General features: G+C 36.7%; 2 protein-coding genes across 16 annotated transcripts in view; both read right to left on the reverse strand.

The window, feature by feature from the left end:
• LOC139982420 (kinesin-II 95 kDa subunit-like) overlaps positions 1–15,594 on the reverse strand; it is a 31,254-nt gene extending 15,660 nt beyond the window's left edge. Inside the window, exons 1-4 of one of the 2 annotated variants that reach the window (XM_071995258.1) lie at positions 15,436–15,594; positions 2,072–2,131; positions 1,339–1,529; positions 400–524 (exon numbers count right to left, since the gene is read on the reverse strand). In XM_071995258.1, the coding sequence (XP_071851359.1) occupies positions 400–524; positions 1,339–1,529; positions 2,072–2,074 (319 nt within the window). In that variant the 5' untranslated portion in view covers positions 2,075–2,131; positions 15,436–15,594. Of the gene's footprint in view, positions 1–399; positions 525–1,338; positions 1,530–2,071; positions 2,132–15,093; positions 15,310–15,435 lie in introns of those variants that run through there. The other variant, XM_071995260.1, reaches the window with a different exon arrangement.
• Positions 15,595–19,279: 3,685 nt separating this feature from the next.
• The window catches only part of LOC139982960 (uncharacterized), a 499,934-nt gene continuing 494,018 nt past the window's right edge, over positions 19,280–25,195 (reverse strand). For 12 of the 14 annotated variants that reach the window (XM_071996192.1, XM_071996190.1, XM_071996189.1 and 9 more), the window contains 5 exons: positions 24,907–24,972; positions 24,165–24,343; positions 21,343–22,913; positions 20,942–21,065; positions 19,307–20,176 (listed from right to left, as the gene is read on the reverse strand). In XM_071996192.1, coding sequence (XP_071852293.1) covers positions 20,001–20,176; positions 20,942–21,065; positions 21,343–22,913; positions 24,165–24,343; positions 24,907–24,972 — 2,116 coding nt within the window. In that variant the 3' untranslated portion in view covers positions 19,307–20,000. The other 2 variants (XM_071996195.1, XR_011798446.1) reach the window with 2 other exon arrangements.

Raw genomic sequence — 25,195 nt, forward strand, 5'->3', positions numbered from 1 at the left:
TTATATTTAGGTTTACAGTCCTGTTCAGGGCTAAGGCCCTCTCACACGACTTTACAAATTAACCCTGGTCATTGGTAACTTGTCACACCTACACACCAAAGTGTGCACAATTGGAACACCACTGTGCACAACAACCACGTGTCCCCCGGGGGACTCCCCATAGGGTGCAGCCACAAACCGGCGCACGCAACTATATTTACAAGTTACCTCGCAAGTCCCCATCTATACACCTGGGTGAATAGAGGCAATGAAGATTAAGTGCCTTGCCCAAGGACACAACGCAATGATCTGGCCAGGACTCGAACCTGTAATCCTTAGATCACAAGTCATCAATGCCTTAACCACTTGACCACAACGCCCTCACATTAACCATGTCATGTCCTGCAAAATTGAATGTACCTTCCATGGTGTAGGTCTTCCCCGTGCCGGTCTGACCATAGGCGAATATGGTTCCGTTAAAACCGTTCAGCACAGACTCCACCAGGGGTCGGAATGTTTCGTCGTAAAGATCGCGTTGCTTTGAACTGGAATGTTGGGAAATTAATGAGAAGAAAATTTGTTAAAAATCAATAAACCAATTAAATATTACTGACCTACACCGGCTATCAAAAAGATAATTTATATCATATCATGTCGTTTAAAAGCTATTTTTTTCAATTATTAAATTATATTAATATCAGAAGCAATTTTGATATTCGTCTTTGGAGTGTAAAACATACTGCGATCAGTCCCGACTGTATTGCTTTATGTATCACTTTAATTTTTGAGAAATGATCCTTTTAATCAATTAAGGTTCATCAATTAAAGTGACTGAAATACACAGTCTAATAAACAGACAATTCTGTCAGTTTCATAGATTCAATTAAAAAAATTAACGGGAAAAGGTAGCACTTTAATGGGCCTCAAAATGACCGTTTTTCTTTTATTTTAAATAAAATTTGTCAAGGACAAGTTATGATTATGAATGTCATCCATATTGGTGCTCTCTCTTGTTCAATATTAAGTTTTAAATGGAACATGTTTTGGTTACATTTATTAAAACTTTACAAAACCTAAGTTTAACATTAATTATTTAAGACCTGCACTGTGAATGGTGACCTCATCAACCAGTCAACCTTAAAGGAGCATTCCAGGGATCGGAATTCATCTCAAAGCTGAATATATCGAAAAGCAGAAAAGATATCTTTGCTAATTAATGCTACTTAAATCAGTCGTTTTTTTTTCTCCAACTATGACACATCAAGACTTTAAACAGTCTGCCCAAAAGTCCATCCATCAATTAAGGGCCAAAGACAAAGGAAGGGAGAGTGTGACAACCAGCGAAATGATAGAACTTACTTCCAATCGTAAATACTGTCGAATGTGAATGTTTTCGGTGGTTCGTTGGGTGCTGCGTTCGGATTCCGGATCTCCACTAGGCCTCTCTTGCCGTCCATGTCAACCACTCTCTTATGCCCCGCTTTAGTCTCTTTGCTGTTTAGAGGGCGGCATCTCACCACCACTTTGACGGACTCCGCCTTTTTACTCGACTGAATAAGAAAACACAGAATATGTATCAATCAATCTATTTAACAGTATCTATAAACCTTTTAACAAGATAACTGAAGATCTTTTTAAGAGACAACAATTTTTTTTTTTTTAAGTGCAGCCTTTATATTTAATAGTGAAAAGTACATGGATCTCTGAATACAAATAACAGCAAACAGTCATTTTTAATTCAAGGTGGCACAGGTATGTAGAAAGCATTAAAGACCTCGTTCTTGAGCCTGGTCGGTGTAGATAATGCAAAGTCAATTTTGTGTGTAATGCTAACTTAACAGGAAAGAGAGCGCTTGTTTCTGCCTTTAGAGAGGGATTTCTACTGGGAGGAAAGTTTGTTACACCACAGGTTCAATTTTATGGTCTAAACCCAAGAAAATTATTTCCAACCCACTTCTTGAAAAATTAATACCAACATGACTGAAGGAAATTGCAAACATATGTTGAAAAGTTCTTCTTCGTAAGAAAAACATGTATCCCGAGGACTTCCTTATGGAAACCTGATGTACAGTATACACTACACTGTGCTTACCATTTTTTGCTTGTTAAGATTGCACAGGTATTTCAAGGTGTTCAGAGTATTGCAGAACAACTGTAAAAGACAAGAGACAAAATGAGTTATAAAACAACATTTCTGGTGTACTGTACATTCAAATGGTTCATAACATTAACTGTGTAACACAAGTGTTAACACAGCTGCAGTTCAGTAACACAACATGTGTTTGACACACATGTGTCTGTCAGACAACCTTAGCAGGGTTTTTAGGTTGTCCGACGTGATCGACGATCGTCAAATTTGAGCCCTGCATATGTACTTAGTATTACAGAATGTTTGGTACCAGTTGCAGTAAGTACTACTTAGTTCATGGTACAGTTGTAGCACACAATTTAAGGTTTAAGATCAATTAATATTACAGTACTTACAATATATTACAGTACACACGTCATCACAGTATTGCAAACTGTAGTTACTATGGTAACTAATTATCTGCAGTTTATCTGTTGATTTATCATGGGCTATACATGTATTGTAGAGACTGTGTGAATGTGGATTCTGTTGTACCAAACAGATCAGCACTGTGGTGTATTGTAAACAACAATATTCCACACATATACAGCTTATTTTCTATTCAGTTGAAGTCCATCATGGTTAACATACAGTAGTACTTCCATACTACTGTAGCTGTACAGCTACATGCCAGAATTTTTACGACTTAAATATTAGTTACAGATCTGTGATGATACCCGCAGAACAGGATACTGTATTATACAATTAATATACAGTATGTACACAACTTAATTTGAAGGAAACTGTCGGTTTGACAAGTTTTTTGTACATATTAACAGAAGAAACAAGTGTTACAAAACTTTTTAAGCTACTTGTACTGTATGTACTTAAAAGTTTCAAGTTTATTTGTACCATCATCATTAATTTATATTTAATAACATGATTAATACTAAATTAATATACTAATATATAATAAATGATATGCAATAATCAGTGTATAACATATGATGGGTAGAGGAGTCAGAATAAGCAAAGTACAGGTAAGTACGCAAAAATCGTGTAGATGGATGTACAGTATATGTAGGAAGCTTAGAATGCCTGACGGTTTTTTGATCCAGGAGGAATTTACATCAGAGGGAAACTAAAATGAGATCACAGAAAGCAGATCAGTTAAAGACAGAACATATATAGGAAAAGAAGCATTTGTAGTGGAAAATGGAAGAATGGTGAAGAGTTGAACTAGATATACTGTACTGTACATGTACAGACTTAGAAGATTGGGCAGCGAGATTGAAAGGAAGCCAGCACAAGACAGGAGATACACAGTGTGAGGATACTGTACGTTGTGTAGAAGAGAAAACTATACAAAGAAAGATCTACATGTAGTAAGTTACATAACATTGAAAGGAAGCCAGCAAAAGACAGGAGATACACAGTGTGAGGATATACTGTACTGTACTGTATGCTGTGTAGAAGAGAAAACTGTACTAAGAAAGATAGCAAACACTAGAACATTGGAGGTTTTGGGAATGTGTCTACAGGCTACATACAGTAGTATGGAGAAGAGAATTTTGGTGAAAAAATGTTGAAGAAGATTGATGGAAATTGTAAGAAAACAGAACCAGTTAAATCGAGGGACTTTTTTTGGTGCGGGGGTTGTTGTTCATAGTTTTTGCATGTTATAAAGCACCCCACACACAGCTGTTTTTAAAAATGGCCCGAGTCTCAGCCGACCACAAGAATAATAATGTATACTATACTGAATTGTACACAGTTACACAGCTATAGTACTTAACCACCTATACAGCACTGCTACAGTGTGTATATAGCCTATACTGTATTTAGTCTGCATGTACTGTACATGCAGAAAACAACAAAATGGATTAACATTTTAGACTGTTACCACCAGTTGCCTATATATCATACAATACAGTACTATCTATAGGCTTGAAAACTAAGCGCTTGAAAAATAATCGCTTGAAACTAAGCACTTGAAACACCACTTTTGCACAGTGCATTAAGATTACACTACTGTAAGTATATACTGTATGTGTGTACCTTTATGCAGTAGTTTTCAAAACAAGTGTAGTTTTCACACAGTTTTAATGACAAAGAAATTCAATACTTCAGCTTCATTAAGTTGTACGTACTGTGCATGATATTTGTATTTATACAAATATCCATGACCATACAGATTTGTGCCAGACATTCTCCGTTTCAAAACAAATAAACTTCTTCCCTAAGTCCTAATGATCTGGAGATGTCATTAGCAGTAGAGAATATTCCGCTGCCAGCATTAGCACTCTGGAGAATCTCAACGACCCTCGTAGAAGTAAACAAGAAAAAAGAAAAGAATAGGAGAGTAGAAACGGCCCTCAACCGGAATGAAGAGCAGATGGAGAGAAGATACGGTGATGGGAAATGGGATGCGAGACAAGAGGGAAAGCCCACTGGGGCCTCAAGCAATCAATTCTACAGGCTCGCAGGAAGGTTTATATATGTGGAGTTGCAGAAGATTACACAGTAGATTAATGCTGCCGCTCAATAAACAAAGCAAACACGTACAGTATAATATACTGTGCAGCATTGTATACCCGCATCAAGATACTGTGCAGCATGTACACACTATCACTATACTGTGCAGCATACACACACTATCACTTTACAAGGCGGAGTGTATAGCCTAGTGGTTAACGCCGGCGTCTCCCAGTCATGAGATCCCCGGTTCGATTCCCCGCCAAGGGTGTTGTTCAATAACAACTTCCCGACATGGACGTTAAATGGATGTGTGCCGAGAGATTGGCTTCGGTCAGCTTGCGAGTCTATAAGCCTCCGTGGCTTCTTTCGCGAGTTCCTGCTTGCGGGAAGATCACATATACATACTTTGCATCATATGCACTATCACTGTACTGTGCAGCATTGCAATATGCACTATCACTATACTGTGAAGCATTATATACACAGTTATCACTATACTGTGAAGCATTGTATACTGTACTGTACGCACTATCACTCTACTGTGCAGCATTGCATAGACACACTATGACCATACCGTGCAGCATGTATTCGCACTTGCAATATCCTGTGCAGCGTTGTATACACACTATCACTATACTGTGCATTGCATACACTAGTATCACTGTACTGTGAAGCATTGTACATACACACTATCGCTATACTGTGCATTACATACACACTATCACTATAATGTGCAGCATTGTATACACACTATCACTATATTGTGCAGCATTGTATAAACACTATCACTCTGTTGTGCATCACATACAGTACGCACTATCACTATAATGTGCAGCATTGTATACACACTATCACTATATTGTGCAGCATTGTATAAACACTATCACTCTGTTGTGCATCACATACAGTACGCACTATCACTATAATGTGCAGCATTGTATACACACTATTACTATATTGTGCAGCATTGTATGTATACTATCACTATACTGTGCAACTCTGTACACTGTACAAACTATCACTATACCGTGCAGCACTGTATGCACTATCACTATACTGTAAAGCATTGTATGTAATTATAATTATACACACTATTGCTATGCTGTACAGCATTGCCTGTAGACACACTAGTTATCACCATACTGTGCAGCACTGAACTGTCCACTTCAACATTGCGGGTGGCACACTAACAGGTATTACATTGCATCTTGAAATACATGATTGGATCATTGTAAATTATTCATGTTTCATCCCTTGCTTCAATACAAGTAAGACATACTGATTTCCAAATACTACACACCTATAAAGTTAATGTCTCTATGTTCCACTAATACTGCACACCTATAAAGTTAATGTCTCGAAGTTCCACTAATACTGCACACCTATAAAGTTAATGTCTCTAAGTTCCACTAATACTGCACACCTATAAAGTTAACCTCCCTACGTTCCACAGCTCAGAGTACATACATACAGTAGTCTTTGACTGTACTTTGTAAATAACATGACATGAGCACATGAGCACCGTTTCTGAGTGAATGTAAAAGGTGAGTGTAACACATTATGAAGTCGTACTGTAGATGCTAAAGTGCAATTGTAAAGCTGAGACAGGTAATGGAGGAGCACACCAGTTCTAGCTGTTCACCGTTTTTGTCTGTGAGAGATAACATCGCTTGCTAGCTAGTTTCTTCAGCTATGTCCACCCTAAATTTATGCCATGTAAAGATCACCAAGCAATTAATATTTTTATATAAAGAAAAATATCTCCTAATTTCCCATAAGACTTCATTAAAGTATGAAGACAGCGTTAATTGATCGTCACTGTGTAGATCACGTTTTTCTCTCCAAATTTTAAGATAAAGTTATCAAACAAACTATATGATAATAAATGGCCAGTCTCACTGTACTTGTACCTCACATAAATTTGTAAACTTACATGTACTGGTGTATTGTTCATGTAGTCAAGAGAGACTTAAATATCTTGAAGAAAAATATCTTCAAGCAACCACACTCACAATTTAAATTTGCTGATTACCCAGATTATCTCACACACTTCAGGGCTGTTTCTGCACAATTAAACTAACTACCTGTGCAATACAGTACTGTAGGTACTTTGAAATCCCTGTACAGTCTACGACATATATCCTGAATCATAACACATTTTATTATTAAAGGCACAAAATAACGGGACTATAGAAAATAAATGACAAAACAGAGCTTGATTCAGCATGTAAACCATTACTACTGTAGCAGACAGGGCATATGAACCCATAGATGCACTGTACTATTAACTTCTGATGTTTAAATTGTAAAGGGTTTGATGGTGATATATACAGTAGTCACCGAGGGTTTGATGATGATTAAATATATACATACAGTATATATAGCCATAGTAGTCGCCGTATGTAGGTTATCCAATGCAAGATGGAGAGCTGATCATTGCTGCGGGCTGTGTCGTCTGCTGCTTGGTCACAGGGAATCGATGCACTGTTTGTACCGTAGTTGAGATGAGTGCACCGCGGGTAAAAAACTTGTTAATTTCATGTAAACAGACAAGTCTGCGGAACGATTAAAACGTCGGGCTGGATATTAGTCACTCGGGGGGAGCGACACACAATGTACTGAGGGATGGTAGTGCCAGTAAACTTAACCAGGTTAGATACATAAAAAAAACATACATAACATACGGTATAGTTTATCATAGAGCTTCTGTAGCGGGGTAAAGAAAAAACTGTGTCAAGTTGAGTACAGAACATATAAAACTGTACCAGTCACGTCTTCACAATCCGGTGCAATTTTAATACCCGACAAATTGGAGTGCAATACCTTAATACAATTAAAATGAGCACACTATGGTTAAGTTGAGGAAGGAGGGGAGGGGCGGTTGGAGGATGGGGGAAGACAATGGGTTTAGCATTTTTGAAAGGTCAAACACAGTGTGAAAAACTGTGATATTAATGTTGTGTTTATCGATCCCACACCATGCTTGTACAGACAAAAGAAAGCAGAAACAAATTGCAATTGGTTTTGTCTACATGTTCTTTTAAGGGAAGCATATGAGGGGAGGGTGAAGGGTACAAGGAAGGAATAAGGATACGAGGAAGAAGTAAGGGTACGAAGAGGAGAGTGGAAAGGGTATGGGGAGGGTAGAGGAGAGGGAAGGGTTTGAGGAGGGGAGGGGAAGAGTAGGAGGAGGAGAGAGGGAAGGGTAGGAGGAGGGGAGGGGAAGGGTAGGAGGAGGGGGGAGAGGGAGGGTACTGTATCATATATCTGTAGCATAAATGATAACAGCTAATTTCGACTCAAAGAACTTTACAATTTGACAATTTGTAATCAGAGAAGTTCCTTAAAGTTATCCAGGCTCCTGCATTGGCTCTCTTCTTAATACAGTAGCTCGCCTTGAAATTCAGGCTACAGTATTTTAATGGCTTAATTTATGCCAGTAGAAAATAAGGGAAATTGCATGTCTCTACTAGTGGACATTACTGTACACATGTACATAAACACCTGATTAGTAGGGTAACAACTACCACATAAAACAAAACATAGTTCTACCATTTCTATACCTACATTAACATACTGTAGGCCCTGTGTTACTGCTTCTTATTAATTAAGCTCAGCAAATATTGATCTTTCCCAATTATAAGCCTTGTTGAGTACATTTACCTGACATACATAGTCGATGTGTGTTGTAACCCAGGAATTATGTCAGGGGAAACTTGATCTGAGCCAGTAGATAAGCACAGTTTATCTAGGATTTCAGCAAATGACTAAAACTTACTGTACATGAATTCCAGGTCTGCATATATAGTTAATATAATAAGTTAAAAGGATCACAAATTAGTAGTTTTATTTACAGTTAATTGTCGACATATGTGCGCTACCGTTCCTACTGTACTTGGCAACTAATGTTATCTTCAAAACCCCAACCGAAGGATTACAACTAATCATTAGATACTGTCTTACATCTTATCTTATCTAGCCTATTTCGCTCCACTGCAGGCGGAAGGCCTCTTCACCAATTTTCCATTTAACTCTGTCCTGAGCTGTTCTCTTCCAAGTGACCCCACCATATTCTCTTATGTCATCCATCCATCTCCTACTCTGCCTACCTCTGCCTTTTAACATTACCCCTTGGTGTCCAATCTGTCAATTTATGTGTCCATCTCTTATCCTGACATCTAGCTAAATGCCTTGCCCATCTCCACTTATCTTTGACTTATGACTTCATATCCAAAACGCCTGTACTGTTTCTCAAGTTCAGGTTTCTGATTTTATCCTTTCTTGTTACACCCCTCATAATTCTTTCCATTGCTCTCTCTCTGTCACTCTCAGCTTCTTTTCTAACCTCTTGGTACAGTAGTTTTCCATTTCTCTGCCCCATAAGACATCACAGGAATAATACATTGATTGAAGAGTTGTTTTTTCAAGTTACAGTATGTTCAATACAGTATGTTCAATTAATTATTTAGTTATATCCAGGCATCTACAGTAATTACCCTCTTTCTACTACCTCTATTCCTCTCCCCCCACCTGCCCCCATGATGCCCCCCCCAAAAAAAACCCCATAGGTTATGATATACAGTGACACATCACAGGATTGCATATTTGCAAAACCCATTCTACTGCATTGTACAGAGTACATGTATATATACTTTAAACTCTTCTATTATGAGGGTATCAAACCACAAACTGACCAATCAGGACTGCGCTTGCACAACACTAAATAACAACAACATGTATATACTTGAATTCTTGTCTGGTGACTCGCCATCTATGATTTGCTTACTGTACGTACATCACTTTATCAATCAATGTGCTGTGTGGTTAATATGATAGGTCAACATTAATAATCAATTGTGATTAATCACAGACAATGGAACAAAGTTCTACGTGTAGATGCTACATGCGGTTAATGATGATAGACTACATATACAGTAATACCAGTGTAACAGTGCCATGAAAATTCCAGTAGTACCACAGATAATGCTAACAAGGCCTTCTAATGGAGATGATTATAACAGACAATGGAACAACTAGATTCTATGCGGTATATTTCATGATGATAGATAACATATATGATACCAGTGAAACAGTGCCATTAAAATTCCAGTAGTACCACAGATGAAGCTAACAAAGCCATCTAATGGAGATGAAATAACAGACAAAGGAACTACTAGATAGTAGATACTATGCGGTTTATGACGATTCATGACGATAGACTACATGTGAAACAGTGCCATCAGAATTCCAGTAGTACTACAGATAAAGCTAACAAGGCCTTCTAATGGAGATGATTATAACAGACAAAGGAACAACTAGATATTATGCAGTTTATGATTCATGATGATAGTTTACATATGTAATACCAGTGTAACAGTGCCATTAAAATTCCAGTACTAGTAACACAGATAAAGCAGCTAACAAGGCAATCTAATGGAGATGATTATCACACTTTATGATGTACTGTACTGCATATGGATAATATTATGGTTGTTGTTAACTGTAATATGATCAGTTTGGTAAACATACAGTACAGGACAGTACTTAACAGTATGTAGTAAAATTATGAGTTGCGACTGTAGTGTACTGAAGTTCTGCAATATACAGTAGTCACATGTTCAAGTTATATACATGTGTACACAAGGGAACTAAATTTGAATTGATACCAGTACATGAGTACTGTATTGTACAGTATAACAGTGTGCACAACATCCTCCCCACATGTACACAACATTGTAGGCATGTGACATACTGTACAGAATGTCAGCATTCCTTTGAGTTTTTGACAATTACAGAACAACCCCCCTGCCCCCCCCCCCCCCCACCATCCCACTCATATCTTGTGGTTACTAATATAGCAGTATTTATCTTTAAGTAGGAACTCATACTGTACTGGCTGTACTACAGTAAGTTCCAGTTCATATAGATCTATGAACATCAAATGTTAGCAAGGTAAAAGGTAACATAAATTGTACCAATTACAGTTAAGCTGTGAACTGTAATTTAAATAGTGTATAGTGTACAGTAAAGTCCACACACCCATCCCTCCTCACTTGTACATACCTACCCACATTGTAATTATGGTAGAACTTAATACAGGACTACAAAATTTGAAATATTTGGAATCTTTTTTTTCTTTTTTAAATCATTTTTTGTTTTACTACTGTACTGTACATACAGTAAACCAGTACTGTAGTTAGAAGTAGTAACTCCTGACGACTGTACTAATTAAACAAGGACAGTCAGTTCTGAACCATGCATATTCATGAATAAAGGGGAAAAGCCCCCTCTCCCCCCTCCCCAAAAAAAATAAAAATATGGTTTGTAACAAAACTGGTGAAAGAAGTTGGATTGTACTGCCTCGGGAGTATTACTGAAGATACTGTACACCTGTATACATGCACTTAATCTCCATTGCCTCTCTTCACCCAGCTGTATAAATGGGGACTTGCGAGGTGTCTTGTAAATATAGTTGCGTGCGTTGGTTTGTGGCTGCACCCTATGGGAAGTCCCCCTGGGGACACATGGCTGTGGTGCACTGTGGTGCCCCAGGAGAGATTGATTGAATTGTGCACACTTTGTGTGTAGGTGTGACAAGTTACCAATGACCAAGGCTAAGTTGTCAAGCACTACGATCTCGATTTAGCAGCGCTATATAAGTGTCTAATATGTATACATGTATGTACTGTCCTGTACAGCATACTGTACATAGAGAATTGTGACACAGACTTGTATGCAGGACCAGGATCTTATGTCCAGTACAGTATACATGAGAGTGAACTGTTTTAATGTAGCATCGTACATTCTATTTGCATTTACATATACGCAAAACTACATATATATACTGTATACAGTACACTATATGTACAGAGACTAATAGTGAGCGTGGCACCTCAACTTTAAACAGCTGTACCTCAAAGAGGTACAGTACAAGGCCTAGGACGCTCACATTTTTGCAGACCCTTCCGGGCTCACTAATATCTCTAGAAACGATGCAAAATCCCACATCGCACATCCAAGAGGTGAACGGTCAACATTTTCTGAAACTTCGTTGATTTTGTACGGAGTGACCCTGACAACTACAGTACAGGCATACTGTACACTGAGTGCACAGCAGTGTGCGATCATGCAGTACTAGAGATCTAATTAATTGACTGGTGAAGGATTATTATAGATAAATTGCAGTGTCTATAAAGCATACAGTATATGCTACAATGCAGATGCAATCATTCATTATGATGAGATGTATTATACACTGTGTGCATAAGTGATTAAGGGCATCTTAACCTCAGGGGCAACTAATTATTGGGCTTGATAACATGTAAGCAAGAGTTTTTTTTTCAAGTGCTGGTACATTAACGTGCCACTTGACTATAATCTGAAAACCCAGAATGCAAAAATGCAGTTTTTCAAGTGTTTGTAATTAAAGTGCCATTTGACTATCATCTGAAAACCAAAATGCAAAAATGCATTGTGGTTTCCATGATGTAACATGAACTAATGATTGGGCTTGATAACATGTACAGTAAGCAAGAGTTTTTTTTTAAGTGCTGGTACATGTATTGAAGTGCCACTTGACTATAATCTAAAAAAAAAATGATATCTCCAGATCTATGTTCTAATGTCAGTCTCTCTACATACATTCATGTACAGTACGCAAACAGTCTAAAACCAAAATGATTTTATCTGAGGTTTAATTTAATCCGATGCTTCGTACAAAGAATGTTAATGAATACGGTTGATTGTTGCAAGACTGTTGTAGAGCTAGCAATGCTACCTACTGTATATTATGTATCACAGGTCCTGAAGAAAAGACAATTACTGTGGCATGATCTATAGGATTGTGTGTCAATTCCATGGTACAATGGTGCAAATCATGGATTTCTTTCTTTGCGGGGGTAGGGAGGTCCCCCAGGGGTGAGAGATGAGGTACTGTAACCGACAGTCTGGGGTTTTGGTCAAGGTGGGAGGATTATTGGGGAGGCCAAGACCCTCCTGATACAGTAACACCAATATTACTTATAGAAGACCACTAAAGCTGACATAAAATGGCTTTTGTTTACCCTAGAGGCTTGCAACTTTGATTAAAGTACTACTGTACGGACACCTACAGTAGCCAATCTGTCCCATATTCAGTACATTTGTTGTGTGTGATAAATCTCATTTTTTGGAAAAGCTGATTTTGTTTCCAAGATACGAACACATTTGCAGTTTCGATAATAATGGGAAACTTATTAAATATATAGTACAGTATATATGTGCAAAATATGACGTGGGGTGCTACGATCATCAAAATTTCCTTATTTTAGCCCATAAGAAGTTAACCCATCATAACAAGTCCACATACATCCTTTGAATGATGTGATATAAATTCCTCTTTTCAAATAAGACAATATTCACAGTAAAATATTTCCAAAACATAACCTTAGGCCACTCGTTAATCGGCTGTTGTTTTCTCCAGAAAATATACTTTCAATAAGTACTGTACAATATCCATCTTTTGTACAAAAGTTTAAATTAAAATTGTCAGTAATTTAACAATAATAAATGGTACTTAATATGTAGGTGCAAAATCTTCCGAAGAACTCAGAACGCACAAAGACAAAAAGACACACACGAAAGAAATCTATGAATCGGGAAAAGCTTGACGGAAGAGATGTGTCTTCAAATTGCTTTTAAAATGAGAAAACGTAGGAATGTTACAACTTAGGCCTTTTGGACGTAAATACCAAAGAGCCGGCGCAGCAAATTTAAAAAGAACATTCATGGGCAGACTTAAGGTCAGCCCGGAGAATTTTGAGCAGTTTTTCGGAAGAGTCCTACAAAGAACGCGTGGTGGTTGGTAAGTACACAAAACAGACGACAGATATGGTGGAAGAGTACCCTCCAATACCAATACCAGTAGATTACGGTAGGTAGATGGGAGAAGAACAACAGAATTGACACAGTAACTAATGCGCCTACTGTACGTACAGTATGTACAGTTTGACATCTGGGTACCATTCAATCTACTGTATTGTACAACTTAAGGACTGTTCAATCACTTCTTAAGCCAGACGACTGACCACGACCCTGACTCGACCTTTGTCACATGACCACGTTTTCAACAGTACAGTACTTCAGACAAATAGTGTTCCGCACACTTTCAACCAACAACTGATTTCAACCAGATCTCACAGCGTCGGTTAAATTACGAACGTAATTCCCAAGTCATCCGTAACTGTACTTTTGTTAAAACTTTTGCAGTTAAATTACTTGTGGCTTGTAGCACACTGCCAACTCCCAGTTAGAATAATGCCACATGCATGCTGAGTGTCCTGGACTGAAACCGTTTCAAAGACTTTCGCCATTTGAACTTGCAAGCTCAAACCTTCCTCAAACAAATTCTTCAAAACATACTGTACTGTATCAAACTGAATATCCAAGATTTTCCACGTGTATCAAAATACCACCTACTGTTATGTTCAAACTAGTTACACAAAAAACTTGAGTCCTAGCAATAAAACTTCGATTTCACTTTCGATCCACCATAATATTAATATTATTTTTATGAACATGTCCATCTGCTATTGGCCAAGTTTAGAATCAAGCAATGATATTAGCATACTGTATGGTGGTCCAATTTACAACCAGGGTGGATGAAGAAAAACCCAGACAAACCTATTTATGAATAATAATTAACTTATCTTTTTAGTATTAGTCAGGGTTTCTGTACTTCACTTTGCAGTTTGAAGACTTGACTAATTAAAATATCATGACTAAAACATGGTACATAGCTGAAGATCCCCATTTATGCCCTTGATGGGCATAAATAATGCCCATTAAGACAATGATTTCATAAGTAAAACAAAACATGCTCTGGGCTCACCCCCTAGCATAGATCTAGTGTCATGACTCCTGCGATATGCAGGGCACGTTTCCATTAGGGGCTTCAGCCAAATGTAGGGAACAAAATATCCCAAATGAGAAACTGTTAACAGGTCTTTGAATTCCTTTGCAAATATTATACGTAAAATCTTCAGTTATGGGAGATGAAGTTCTTACTTGACAGGGTAACTAGAACACTAGTTTTAATAATTTAGGCCTAGCTCACTACAATCAAAGTTGGCCTTAAACTATCCTAGGATTTTAATAGTGTTTTGCTAAATATTCATGGTGCTTTGTTATACACAAGATTTGTAAAAGTATTCTTACTCTTTATTGCCAAAGTTAATCTAACTGAGGCACTAACATATACTGCTTTTAGTTCACTTTTAGGCCAAAGATTGGTGGCAAAATGGAAATTCCTAGTGACCAAATAAATGTTTAATTTTCTGTAAACCACAAAAATAGTTCTCACTGTGAACTAGAATGTGATGGTAATGTTTATTTATGTTTCCTAGGGCTTAGCCTACAGTACTGTACCACCAACTTTTGTAGCCCCTCTGCACATCATAACAATAAGCACAAAGTTGGTTACACTGTCTATTTAGTTATTATAGGCCTACTATAGCCTGTGTAGGCTAGGCCTAGCATCAAATTTATGGGCTAGCCTAATCTTGACTTAAATAAAATAGGCTATTGTCCACCTGGTTAGGTTAGCCAGGCCAGAATATTAACACATCCGTCAACGTGAGCGCTGAGAATATGCTCTATATTGTATAGTCTGCTTCAACTCTCCAGATTTTGAACACCGAATTTAGAGACGACGGCCTAGCCTAGGCTATGCATCCTAACAAGTTATTCTAATGAGCTCATTAACATAGCAACACAACGCGACAAGCCCTTAGGACTTATTGAAGCACGGTGAGTAATGATCTTAATACTAACTTGGTAATAGGCCTATACGTTAATAAGCCGAAGTGTCACTCTGACCCGGCAAATACAACAAAGTGAAGAACTATTGAAATATCAACGAAGAAAATGCTTACATAACTAGATCACCGCAGGGTGTACATATTTTCCAGGAATTATCTGATATGTTATTTTGTCAACAATCAGACAGCGCGTAATCCAGATGCGAGATGTTTCACTTCGATATCACAGATCTTTCTCTATTTATATGGAGCTGCAAAAGAATTTCGGTGGCGCTATTGCATATTTCCTTGCCAGAATCGTGGTTAGTACCGAATCTAGCACACTCAGTTCTTCTGAGACGCAACACAAGAGGCAATACGAAAACAATTAAATTTTAACAAGTGTCAAGGACGAAACGATAATGCTCCTCTCCTTTAGTAGAATATATAATCAAGCACCTCAGTTTATTAAAATATGTAGGGTCTAACGCTAAGCAGCCTGAAAATAGCATCAAGGACACTAGGCAAATCTGACTATCTAACAGATGAGCAATAACAATATCAAGCAGTTTCAAATCTGACCCAGCAATTTGAAATAACCTGCCGATATCCAGTGAGATGAGACAGATAACTGTGCTATTATATACGACCGTATATTATTAATTATTATTAATATTAAATATATAAATTTGGCCTAAAAGTGTAGCAGATTTCGTATAGTTAAGTTGTTATTTGTTTGTACTGCAGCTCGGGCTATGTAACTTTGTTACTTCGATTTCCCCGTCTCAGGCTTCAGGGTTCCAAATGTATTTGCGCTCTTGCGTCGATCGTTGGTTTGTAAGTTATAACCTTTATTTATAAGATCAAAGGTAACGCACCGCGTTTCCCAGCGCCTAGTGCAGACAGTATTTCAAAACATAAAGAACCCGCCTCTTGTGTGCACGCGCTTCGGCCGACATCAAAAACTCTAAAAGGGGGGGGGGGGGGGTGTCACACCGCGCTCAGCTAATCGAGCTGCATTTTAAAAGGAAAGGGAACGATTGTTGTTATTGTCAGTGAGAAGACCACATTAAGTTATGAAAGTACAGTCCTTTAGCGCTAAGTTCAATCGTTCACTTTAATATAGCCCACGTGTGTACTGTTTTATGTGTGATTTTGATAAAAGTGGTACTAGGTGAGGAATCGTCAGTTTGTCTATCAAGGATCTGTAATTGTGTTTCCTGGTTCTGCCTGGTGACTGGTATAGGTGACGCAATTTTGGAACCATCCCATCCATTTTACTTGGTAGTGCTTTACATTTGTTGTCCAATTTGTAAATGCTATGAAATAATCCGTTAGTATACATTACCTGCCAATGTTTGATTGACCATGTCAGTGAGGTGAATTTAACCAACGTTAAAAGATTTGTTAGTCTTTCGAGACCATAGATAATACTAAAGTCTTGTCAGCATCACTTGTGGTGTTACCAAAAAAGTTATAAGGCTGACACATTATTCTAACTCAGAATTCAATTCAGTATTTGGGAAAGATTGACATACAAGTACTGAAAAGTAACCTGAGGCCGTTATTCTAACTGAGAACTCAATTCAGTATTTGGATAAGTTTGATATACAACTATTACTGAAAAGTAACCTGGGGCCGAAGGGGGATCGACCATCTTCCTTTTTTGTGAATGTTTTTTTCAGACTCTCCAAGAATTTTACTGGCTTTCTGGTTTAAGTCGCAACGACCTTGAGATGTACAGTACAGCTCGCATGATTCGCCAGATATAGCCCAATTCACAAGTCGCCATATACAGCCCAGATCGCAGGTTGCGAGATACAATAGTTCAGCCCAGTTCGCAGGTTGCGAGATACGGCCCAGTTTGCGAGGAATTGTCGTAACTTGCCGAGGCTGTGAGTCTTGGTCTGCATTTGGATTTCTTTTACTGTTTTTCCCCAATTCAGTATTGCCGAATGAATTAAGCTATGTATTCTGCCCAAAGGGTTTATTGCTACCGATTAACGCATCTTTAAAGGGTTTCATCTTTCTCTTGGAAGGTTAAAGTTAAAGTTGAAGGTTTACAGTCTTGTATGAGGCTAATGCCTCCTCACACGACTTTACAACTTAACCCCTGGTCATTGGTAACTTGTCACACCCACACACCAAAGTGTGCACAATTCGATCAATCTCTCCTAGGGCACCACAGTGCACCACAACCACGTGTCCCCCGGGGGACTTCCCATAGGGTGCAGCCACAAACCGGCGCACGCAACTATATTTACAAGTTACCTCGCAGGTCCCCATTTATACACCTAGGTGAAGAGAGGCAATGGAGATAAAGCGCCTTGCCCAAGGACACAACGCAATGATCTGGCCAGGGCTCGAACCTGTAATCCTTAGATCACAAGTCCACTGCCTTACCACTTGACCACAACGCCCTCCCATAGGTTAATTGATGTACATCCTCAACATCATGTAAAAGAGAAGTTGATACCTTATATATATATATATATATATATATATATATATATATATATATATATATATATATATATATCACTTTCCTTGTTAAACCACTGAAATTATTAACATTTCCATAATTTATTATTATATTAATTATTTCGCATCATTTTCACGTCTTGAGAAATTAGGCAAGATTGGATTTCAAGTTGGAGTTCAAGTTTTTAAGTTATCTCTCAAAAGTCATATTCATGGATTAAATTGGAGTAGTTTATAGCATGTAGTAGGCCAAAGGCAACCGACACTGGTCATATATCAGAGTAACTTCAAACTTCTTATTTCAATTTTACTTTATCATTTCAACAATAATGTCTGCAATGTTTTGTAAATTTGTCGATTTAAATGTTGTTCATAGATGGCTGCCATTGTTTTGATTGGTCCCCTGTAGTTTCAATAATAGTATCATAACTTAGGCCGATTATAATGATCTGGGAGTGTCATTTCACTCTTCCCTTTCGACCTGTCAAGAATAACTTTGTTAACTATAAGGTTTGCTCACGTACATGTGTAGCCGATAAAGTAGCTCGTCAATTTTAATGAGTGTTATACAGAGATAGTATAGCAAGAAAGCTTTAATAGTACCTGTAGAAAAACAAGTTTAACGAATGATCTACAGCAAACCAACATATGCAGCCAGGAACCGTTTTGCTCCATTTATTCTCAATCGAATGCCGAACAGTGACATTTTTCTTTTCATAAGAAGGATATTGTTTAATATCTGGAATTCATGGCGTATATCTAATTCTCACGTTCAATGAATTAAGACTTTTTATGGTCGTTTCTTACTAAGTAAATGATTATGAGATGTGATGATGGTGCAGATTTTGTTTTGAACCAAGATATGTGTGAAGATACTGTTGTGGGAATATACTTTTGTAATTTAATCATAGCTGGAATCCCTACATAGCATTATCTTCAAAGATGTCATTGTTTCGTGAAGAATAAGTCAGAGTAGACATGTTAATAATGAACAACAACTCGTATCTAAAAGTCTGGGAAACACTTCCAAGGACTTCATGAAATCTAAAAGAAACCACCGCAGCCGCTGATTTGAGTGAGTTTTATAGCAGAGTCCCTAGATTGAATCTGTAAGAGAAGACGATTTTTGAAAAATATGGTATGTTGACCCGAGTAGCTTGTCCGGTTATTAGTATTATATATATGACGCATGTATTATCAAAAACTCAATTGCATTAAATTATAAAATGTCAACGTTTTATTGAAAATTCTCTTTGCGTGTGTAGATGGCTATTTTCTGCAAAGGCCTTAACGCTGGTATAAGTTTAAAACAACATATTTGCTTTATATATATATATATATATATATATATATATATATATATATATATATATATATATATATATATATATATATATATATATATATATATATATATATATATATATATATATATATATATATATATATATATATATAAATATATATATATATATATATATATACATATATGTCGCACTAGGATATAAAGAAACCTATGTCTGGTTGTTCATCATTTAACATAATTGTTATTCAAAATGTGAATAATTAAAGTTAGAATTAAAGTTGTAAATAGAGACTAAGAGTAATTCGTGCAACGTTACCCTTAGCCTGTGCTGTTTATCACATTTAAATTTACATACCATTAAGCAACACGTTATGATTGAAGTGAGATGAAACGTCTGGTTAAAATAAACTGAGTATTTGACACACTTAGTAAATAATTAACAATTGTCTCAATATAATTCAAGGCATTTTTCACTCGAATTTAGCTAGTAACTTTTCATGCTTTCAGAAAGAAGTATAGAATGATTAATAATCCACGTGATTAAAATAAGTAATTATTTACATTGAATCAGCAAAATGAAGTAAATATTTTACAATGTTCACATTATTTTAGACAAGTCATCGATATTCGCAATCAATTAAATGACTGTGTTACTAATGCTTTGATATATGGAATTACAATCAATAACTTTGAAGTAAATATGGTGACCTTTGTATGCACATTTGAAAACAAAATAAAACAATCACTGTCATGATTATTGTCCGTCAAAATCGTCATTAATTTACGACCAAGGACTTAACAGCACAAACATATTTTCTATTTTTTTTTTCTATCCCAGTTGAACTATTAAACAGTTGAATTAAAATAACAATAACATTTTAAGATTTACCAAAAATTGTTACGAAATCTTCAATTACTTTAACTTTTCCTCTGTCTGGATATTAGATTTATCGTCAATCAACGGTACTTGTTTTGGTCGGATCTTAAAAAGACGTTTCCCCCTCCGAAGCGCATTAACTGCACAAGTCATAACTTTGTTGTGGACTTGTAGCTTTCCCAGGATATGGAAGACGTTCATCAACAGTTCTCCTGTGTTTTAAGAGAAAGAAAATGGTTAACGTGATATATTGTTCCGTTTTTGTATAAATTTCACTATGTATATCTTACTTTTAACAACTTACAATATTTATAGTCTAAAGTGAGCATACAAGTAGCACTAAAGCTCAATTTAAGTTGACTTCATTAACTGTTTCGACTTTCGGAAGTAAGGCCATAATGACTGGAGAGGCCCTAAGTGTTTTCATTCCGGAATCAGAGGACAATTTTCATGGAACAATAAATATATTTCTTTTCAAAATTTATAACTAAAGATTCTAAACAATCTACCCATATATCCAGTATAAAACGTTAAGGTGATATTAAAATGTTAAGTTCTAACTCTAATTGTCCTTGCAATTGATATTTTGTTACAAATATTAAAGCTAACGAGGTTAATTCAGTGATAAAGTTAACAAATCTGACGCAAGCGTAACTCATCATTTTTGCAACAACATGATGAATTTACGAGATATTTTATATAATAAACGATCAATATATAATTTTGTTGCAAATTGTTAAGTTGATATCATTTGATATATTGAGAATTTGGCAGTACACTTATGAGCGAACCTAATTTTTAAGATTTAAGGAATGTTTCATTTTGTTTCGAATTGTTGATCAATTAACTCAACAATTTTTCATTTTGTGTAAAATCGCTAACCATATTGACATGAATTTCTTACCATTTTGATGGGACCTTAATGTTTCAATATTCTAATATTTTTTTCAGTTACAATAAATTAAATTATCACTTACCAAACACAATAGCTATTACAATAAGGTTCAAAAGTATCAAAAACACAGTAAGACCATCTTCGGATTCATCGTGATCAATTGCAGCGATCAGAACATTAATCAGGATCGCTGTTAAAGCAAACATCTGAAGAAGAACGAAAGCAAATATGTTTACTGGAATTGTTTAGCATTAGAATAAGAAGGATTAATAACATTATAAATTATATGAAATATTATGAATAACTGAATAATGCAAAAGCAGTTAGTAGGTAAAATAATCAATAAACAGATTGTTGGATTTCTAAAAAACCGGGGACTAACGATTCTAACGTTATCAAGATATTTGTCTGCTATGTGACAATTATTGATTTTATACAGTAATTAATGAAACATACGTATTCAATGTATTTCGTAATATTTACCTGAAGTTTTTGTTCAAATGAGCTCTTCATCGGTAAGTATCGTGCATGTAGAATCAAGAACAGAACCGAGATACCGATGGTTAGAAGAACTGTCACTCTGTTTTCCCAGCCGAGCAACGTGATCAAAACGGTTTGTGTAACCTTCCGGATCAGTTCGAGGATTTCCCAAAACCAATATTTGTCTTTGTAATTCTCGCAGAGAATAGTTAGCCATATGGGAGTACTGCTATGGGTGATATCGTCAGTATTAGTGACCGGATTAGTGATATCGTCTCCACGTGATACTGGACTGCTAAGGGTTTGCTCATGATATGATAATTCAGATCGCTTTTTCCACAAAGAGAAAAACAGGCAAAACGGAAACGCAATCACATACAGCACAGTTGCAACGAAAGCAAAGATTTGATACATTTGTAATGTTTTGCATTCAATTGCAAAATCAGATCGAAGAACTTCAACACAGTATTTTTTTTGTTCATCCCAGCAAAATCGTTTGCAAGCGCGTGGGTAGAGCTGGAAAATGATGGTACAGATCGGTGGGTAAGTCAGAAACAAGATAGCCAACACGTACGTTAGAAGCTTTGATTTAGTCCCTGGCAAACTAATGCGATAATAACATTTCTTTACTTGGTATATTACAAAAGGTACAACCATGATTAAAAGCAGGAATGTCATTGCGATGATAAATTCAAGTTTTGCGTTTATCCTCAGATCTTTCAGAAAACAATTAGGACGAATGAATATTCGCAAGATATTCAGTTCAATGTATGCAACAAATTCACCAATGACGTACAAGTTTCCTGCCCAATTTAACTCATGAAGGGAAGTGAAAAATTCACCAACAACTTGATAGAATCCAAGAACTATTTTGAACCTAGATATAAACATGTCAATAAGAGCTCGCTTTGTACCATGGAGAACCTTGCTTTTCTGTTTTTTGTATTGCCAAACAAGTAGTACATAAATACATATAACCAGTAGTAAGATGCCAATGACTTCAAGGATACTGTAAACTAACTCGGGACATTCCAAGCATTGGCCTAGAACAATGTAATAATTACTGATACATTTGGAACACATTAATCCCTCGTAGCCAGTTTCGCATGTGCCTTCGATATCAGTCTTGTTATTTAAGCAGCTTTCGCTTCGCGGACAAGAATGAACGTTTGGTAAGTCTCCGGAGTATTTCGTTGTTGAAGGATCGAAATTGGCCGATTCTGTCATTAGGTTGGCTACAAAGCTTTTGTACTCAGTGAGATTTGCTCCTGGGTATTCCCAGTTCCAAAAGTACCCCTTTCTTAATGTCTTGTAGTCCTTTCCATAACAATCCACAGCATTATTTTCGCAAATCTGACACACATTAAAACGGTCAGTCCTGGCATAACCATCCATACAGAAGCAGGCTCTGAATCCTGCGTGTATGGTTTTGTTCGTTCCTTCTGGACAGACGATGCAATCATCGCTGCTGACGCCTTCCCCAAAGGGAACGTAAGTTCCCGCATTGCATTTCTTGCATTCCACTTTGTTTGGGATATTTGAAACTTTGGCGATATCGTCTTGATAGTAACCTCCTGGGGAAACAAAAGAAGCATTCTATATCCAAGCTATTTATGAATCGCGATATTTTTCTACCTTCGCAGGAACATAATGTGGTAGAACAGCGTCGTACATGTCGTGTTTTTGAGCAACCTTATAACGGCCAGCTTGCTAACTGTGTGTCTAACATGAGATCGAAATTAGTTGGTCTAAGGTTTTTTTTTCCATACATTATTATTGTTACAGAAGATATATTACTGTGATGACTCATATTTATTCTAAAATAGAAAACCCATTTTCTTGTGTTCTACCATCTCTTCTGTTCGTAAATAACACAACTGACATATCATTTAACACACCAGATACAGACAAGCAAATTTTCTTACAAATTCTGTCATTATGTGTAGAATGTACCACAGTCTTGGTTAGAATATAATGAGAACTGATTGTGGCAACGTCTTTACTAGACATTTGTTCATTATGGAATCCTGTTTTTCTTTTTAATAACCTTTTCAATTTCAAATATGGCGTACTGCACTGCTGATATGAATTCAGCTTCGACCACTATTGACTTGGAAAATTTCTTATAAAGTTGCTTGCGACACTGAATTCGTATTAAAATACAAGTAAAATGAAATTCTTAATCGTTCTTTTGTTTATAGTGTGGTAACAGCGTCCATGGCCCTAACTGTCGAGTTTTTGTTAAGAAAGTTACGGCATTGTCGGGAAATTTGAGACTCTCCGATCGGAAAACTATACTTTTTCGTTGAGTGCAACGTAGCAGCATTCCCCCTTTACGGATTTAGCTACCATCCTAGAGTAACATTTTAACTACATCAAACTAGTACATAACGGAGATAATCCAACAAGATGATAACATATTTTGTTATTGCTCTATTTTAAATCATAATAAACATGTGTTACCGATTGTCGTAACTCTGATTTTTGAAATGTGTACATCGGCTTGTTTAGGTCAAAGCCACAACTAGTTTTACGAATGTGAAATCGTTTGCGTTTAAAGCTATGCATATAAATCATGTGAAATGACAGTTCACATCGTCATTTTGCGTCACGATATCAGCATCATGGGAGCACGCAACTTACCAAATAATTATTGATGCGACATTTTGCAATCCTGCTAATGCAGTGACTCTCAATGACAATGTTAATAACAATGTTCATTATCGGTCTCGTACACCGGTCCAATCCCCCTGTTGACGTCTGCGCCAACTGGATATTGAATCACACCCATATCAATCTTAAATATATATGACATTGCTTAATACCTGGTGGACATGGTTGACATCCGCCAGTTGTTTTGCCGTAAAATCCCTGCTTACATGGTGAACATATGTGCGGTATCACGTATCCGGAATCGCATTCAAATCCTGATGCCATAAACGAATTTACAACTGTTGAGTCGGTAATACTGAGGTTAAAAGAAAAGTCCCGGCTTAGGCATAAACTTTTGGAGAGAAAAAAAAGGAGATAATGAATTACAATTTACTTATTAAATGTTAACTAGTATACAGTTGGAACAGGGGGGGGGGGCTTTACCGTGGGATGGGGATGGTGTAATTTTACAACTGCTATTGGCTGGAGGTGTGGATGGCAGACAAGAAGTAGGTCTCAGTTGTGTCCAGGTGAGACGCCAACAGGAGCTGCATCACTTGCAGTCATGTCCATGTTTTTTTAAGCAATTTCCCATCTGGAAAATACATTACTCGATTATTCATGAATAAGTTGCGTATAGGTCCACATAGTCGTAAAGGTTTTTCGTCGGTCGTCACTTACTTCGGTAGCTACATCCCTGATTCAAACGTTTTATTAACACAAGTATTAAACAATTTGTTGTACTAGGTCTTAACCTGTTCACATTAAATAACTCATTCAATTAAATACCACCTAGCAACATTGAAATCCTTTAACTGGACCAAACCTATCGCACAGGGCATGCTGATGTACAATCAAACAATATAATCAGTCACGCAATTAGCTTTATTTATTAGTAAACATTCTAAATCTTACACTTTCGTTTGAAATCCTTCTAACGTTGGGACCTCAATGGATTGAATTTTGTCGCAGGCAACGTACCTTTAAGAAAAAAGTACAGATTATTAGACGTTAGGAATTCTGCGCGTCGAAATTATGCATAGCCATCAAATATATTATGAACAATACCGCAAAGCAAAGCCATTGATTTAAAAAGTTTCTGTTAATCACTGCAAATTAATTATATTTTCTTATTTAAACTTGAGTTCTTAAATTTGTTATAAATTATTGTTATAAAAACGATTCATGACATACGGACGACACA

Source organism: Apostichopus japonicus, chromosome 16 (assembly GCF_037975245.1).
Source record: "Apostichopus japonicus isolate 1M-3 chromosome 16, ASM3797524v1, whole genome shotgun sequence".
Classification (NCBI taxonomy): domain Eukaryota; kingdom Metazoa; phylum Echinodermata; class Holothuroidea; order Aspidochirotida; family Stichopodidae; genus Apostichopus; species Apostichopus japonicus.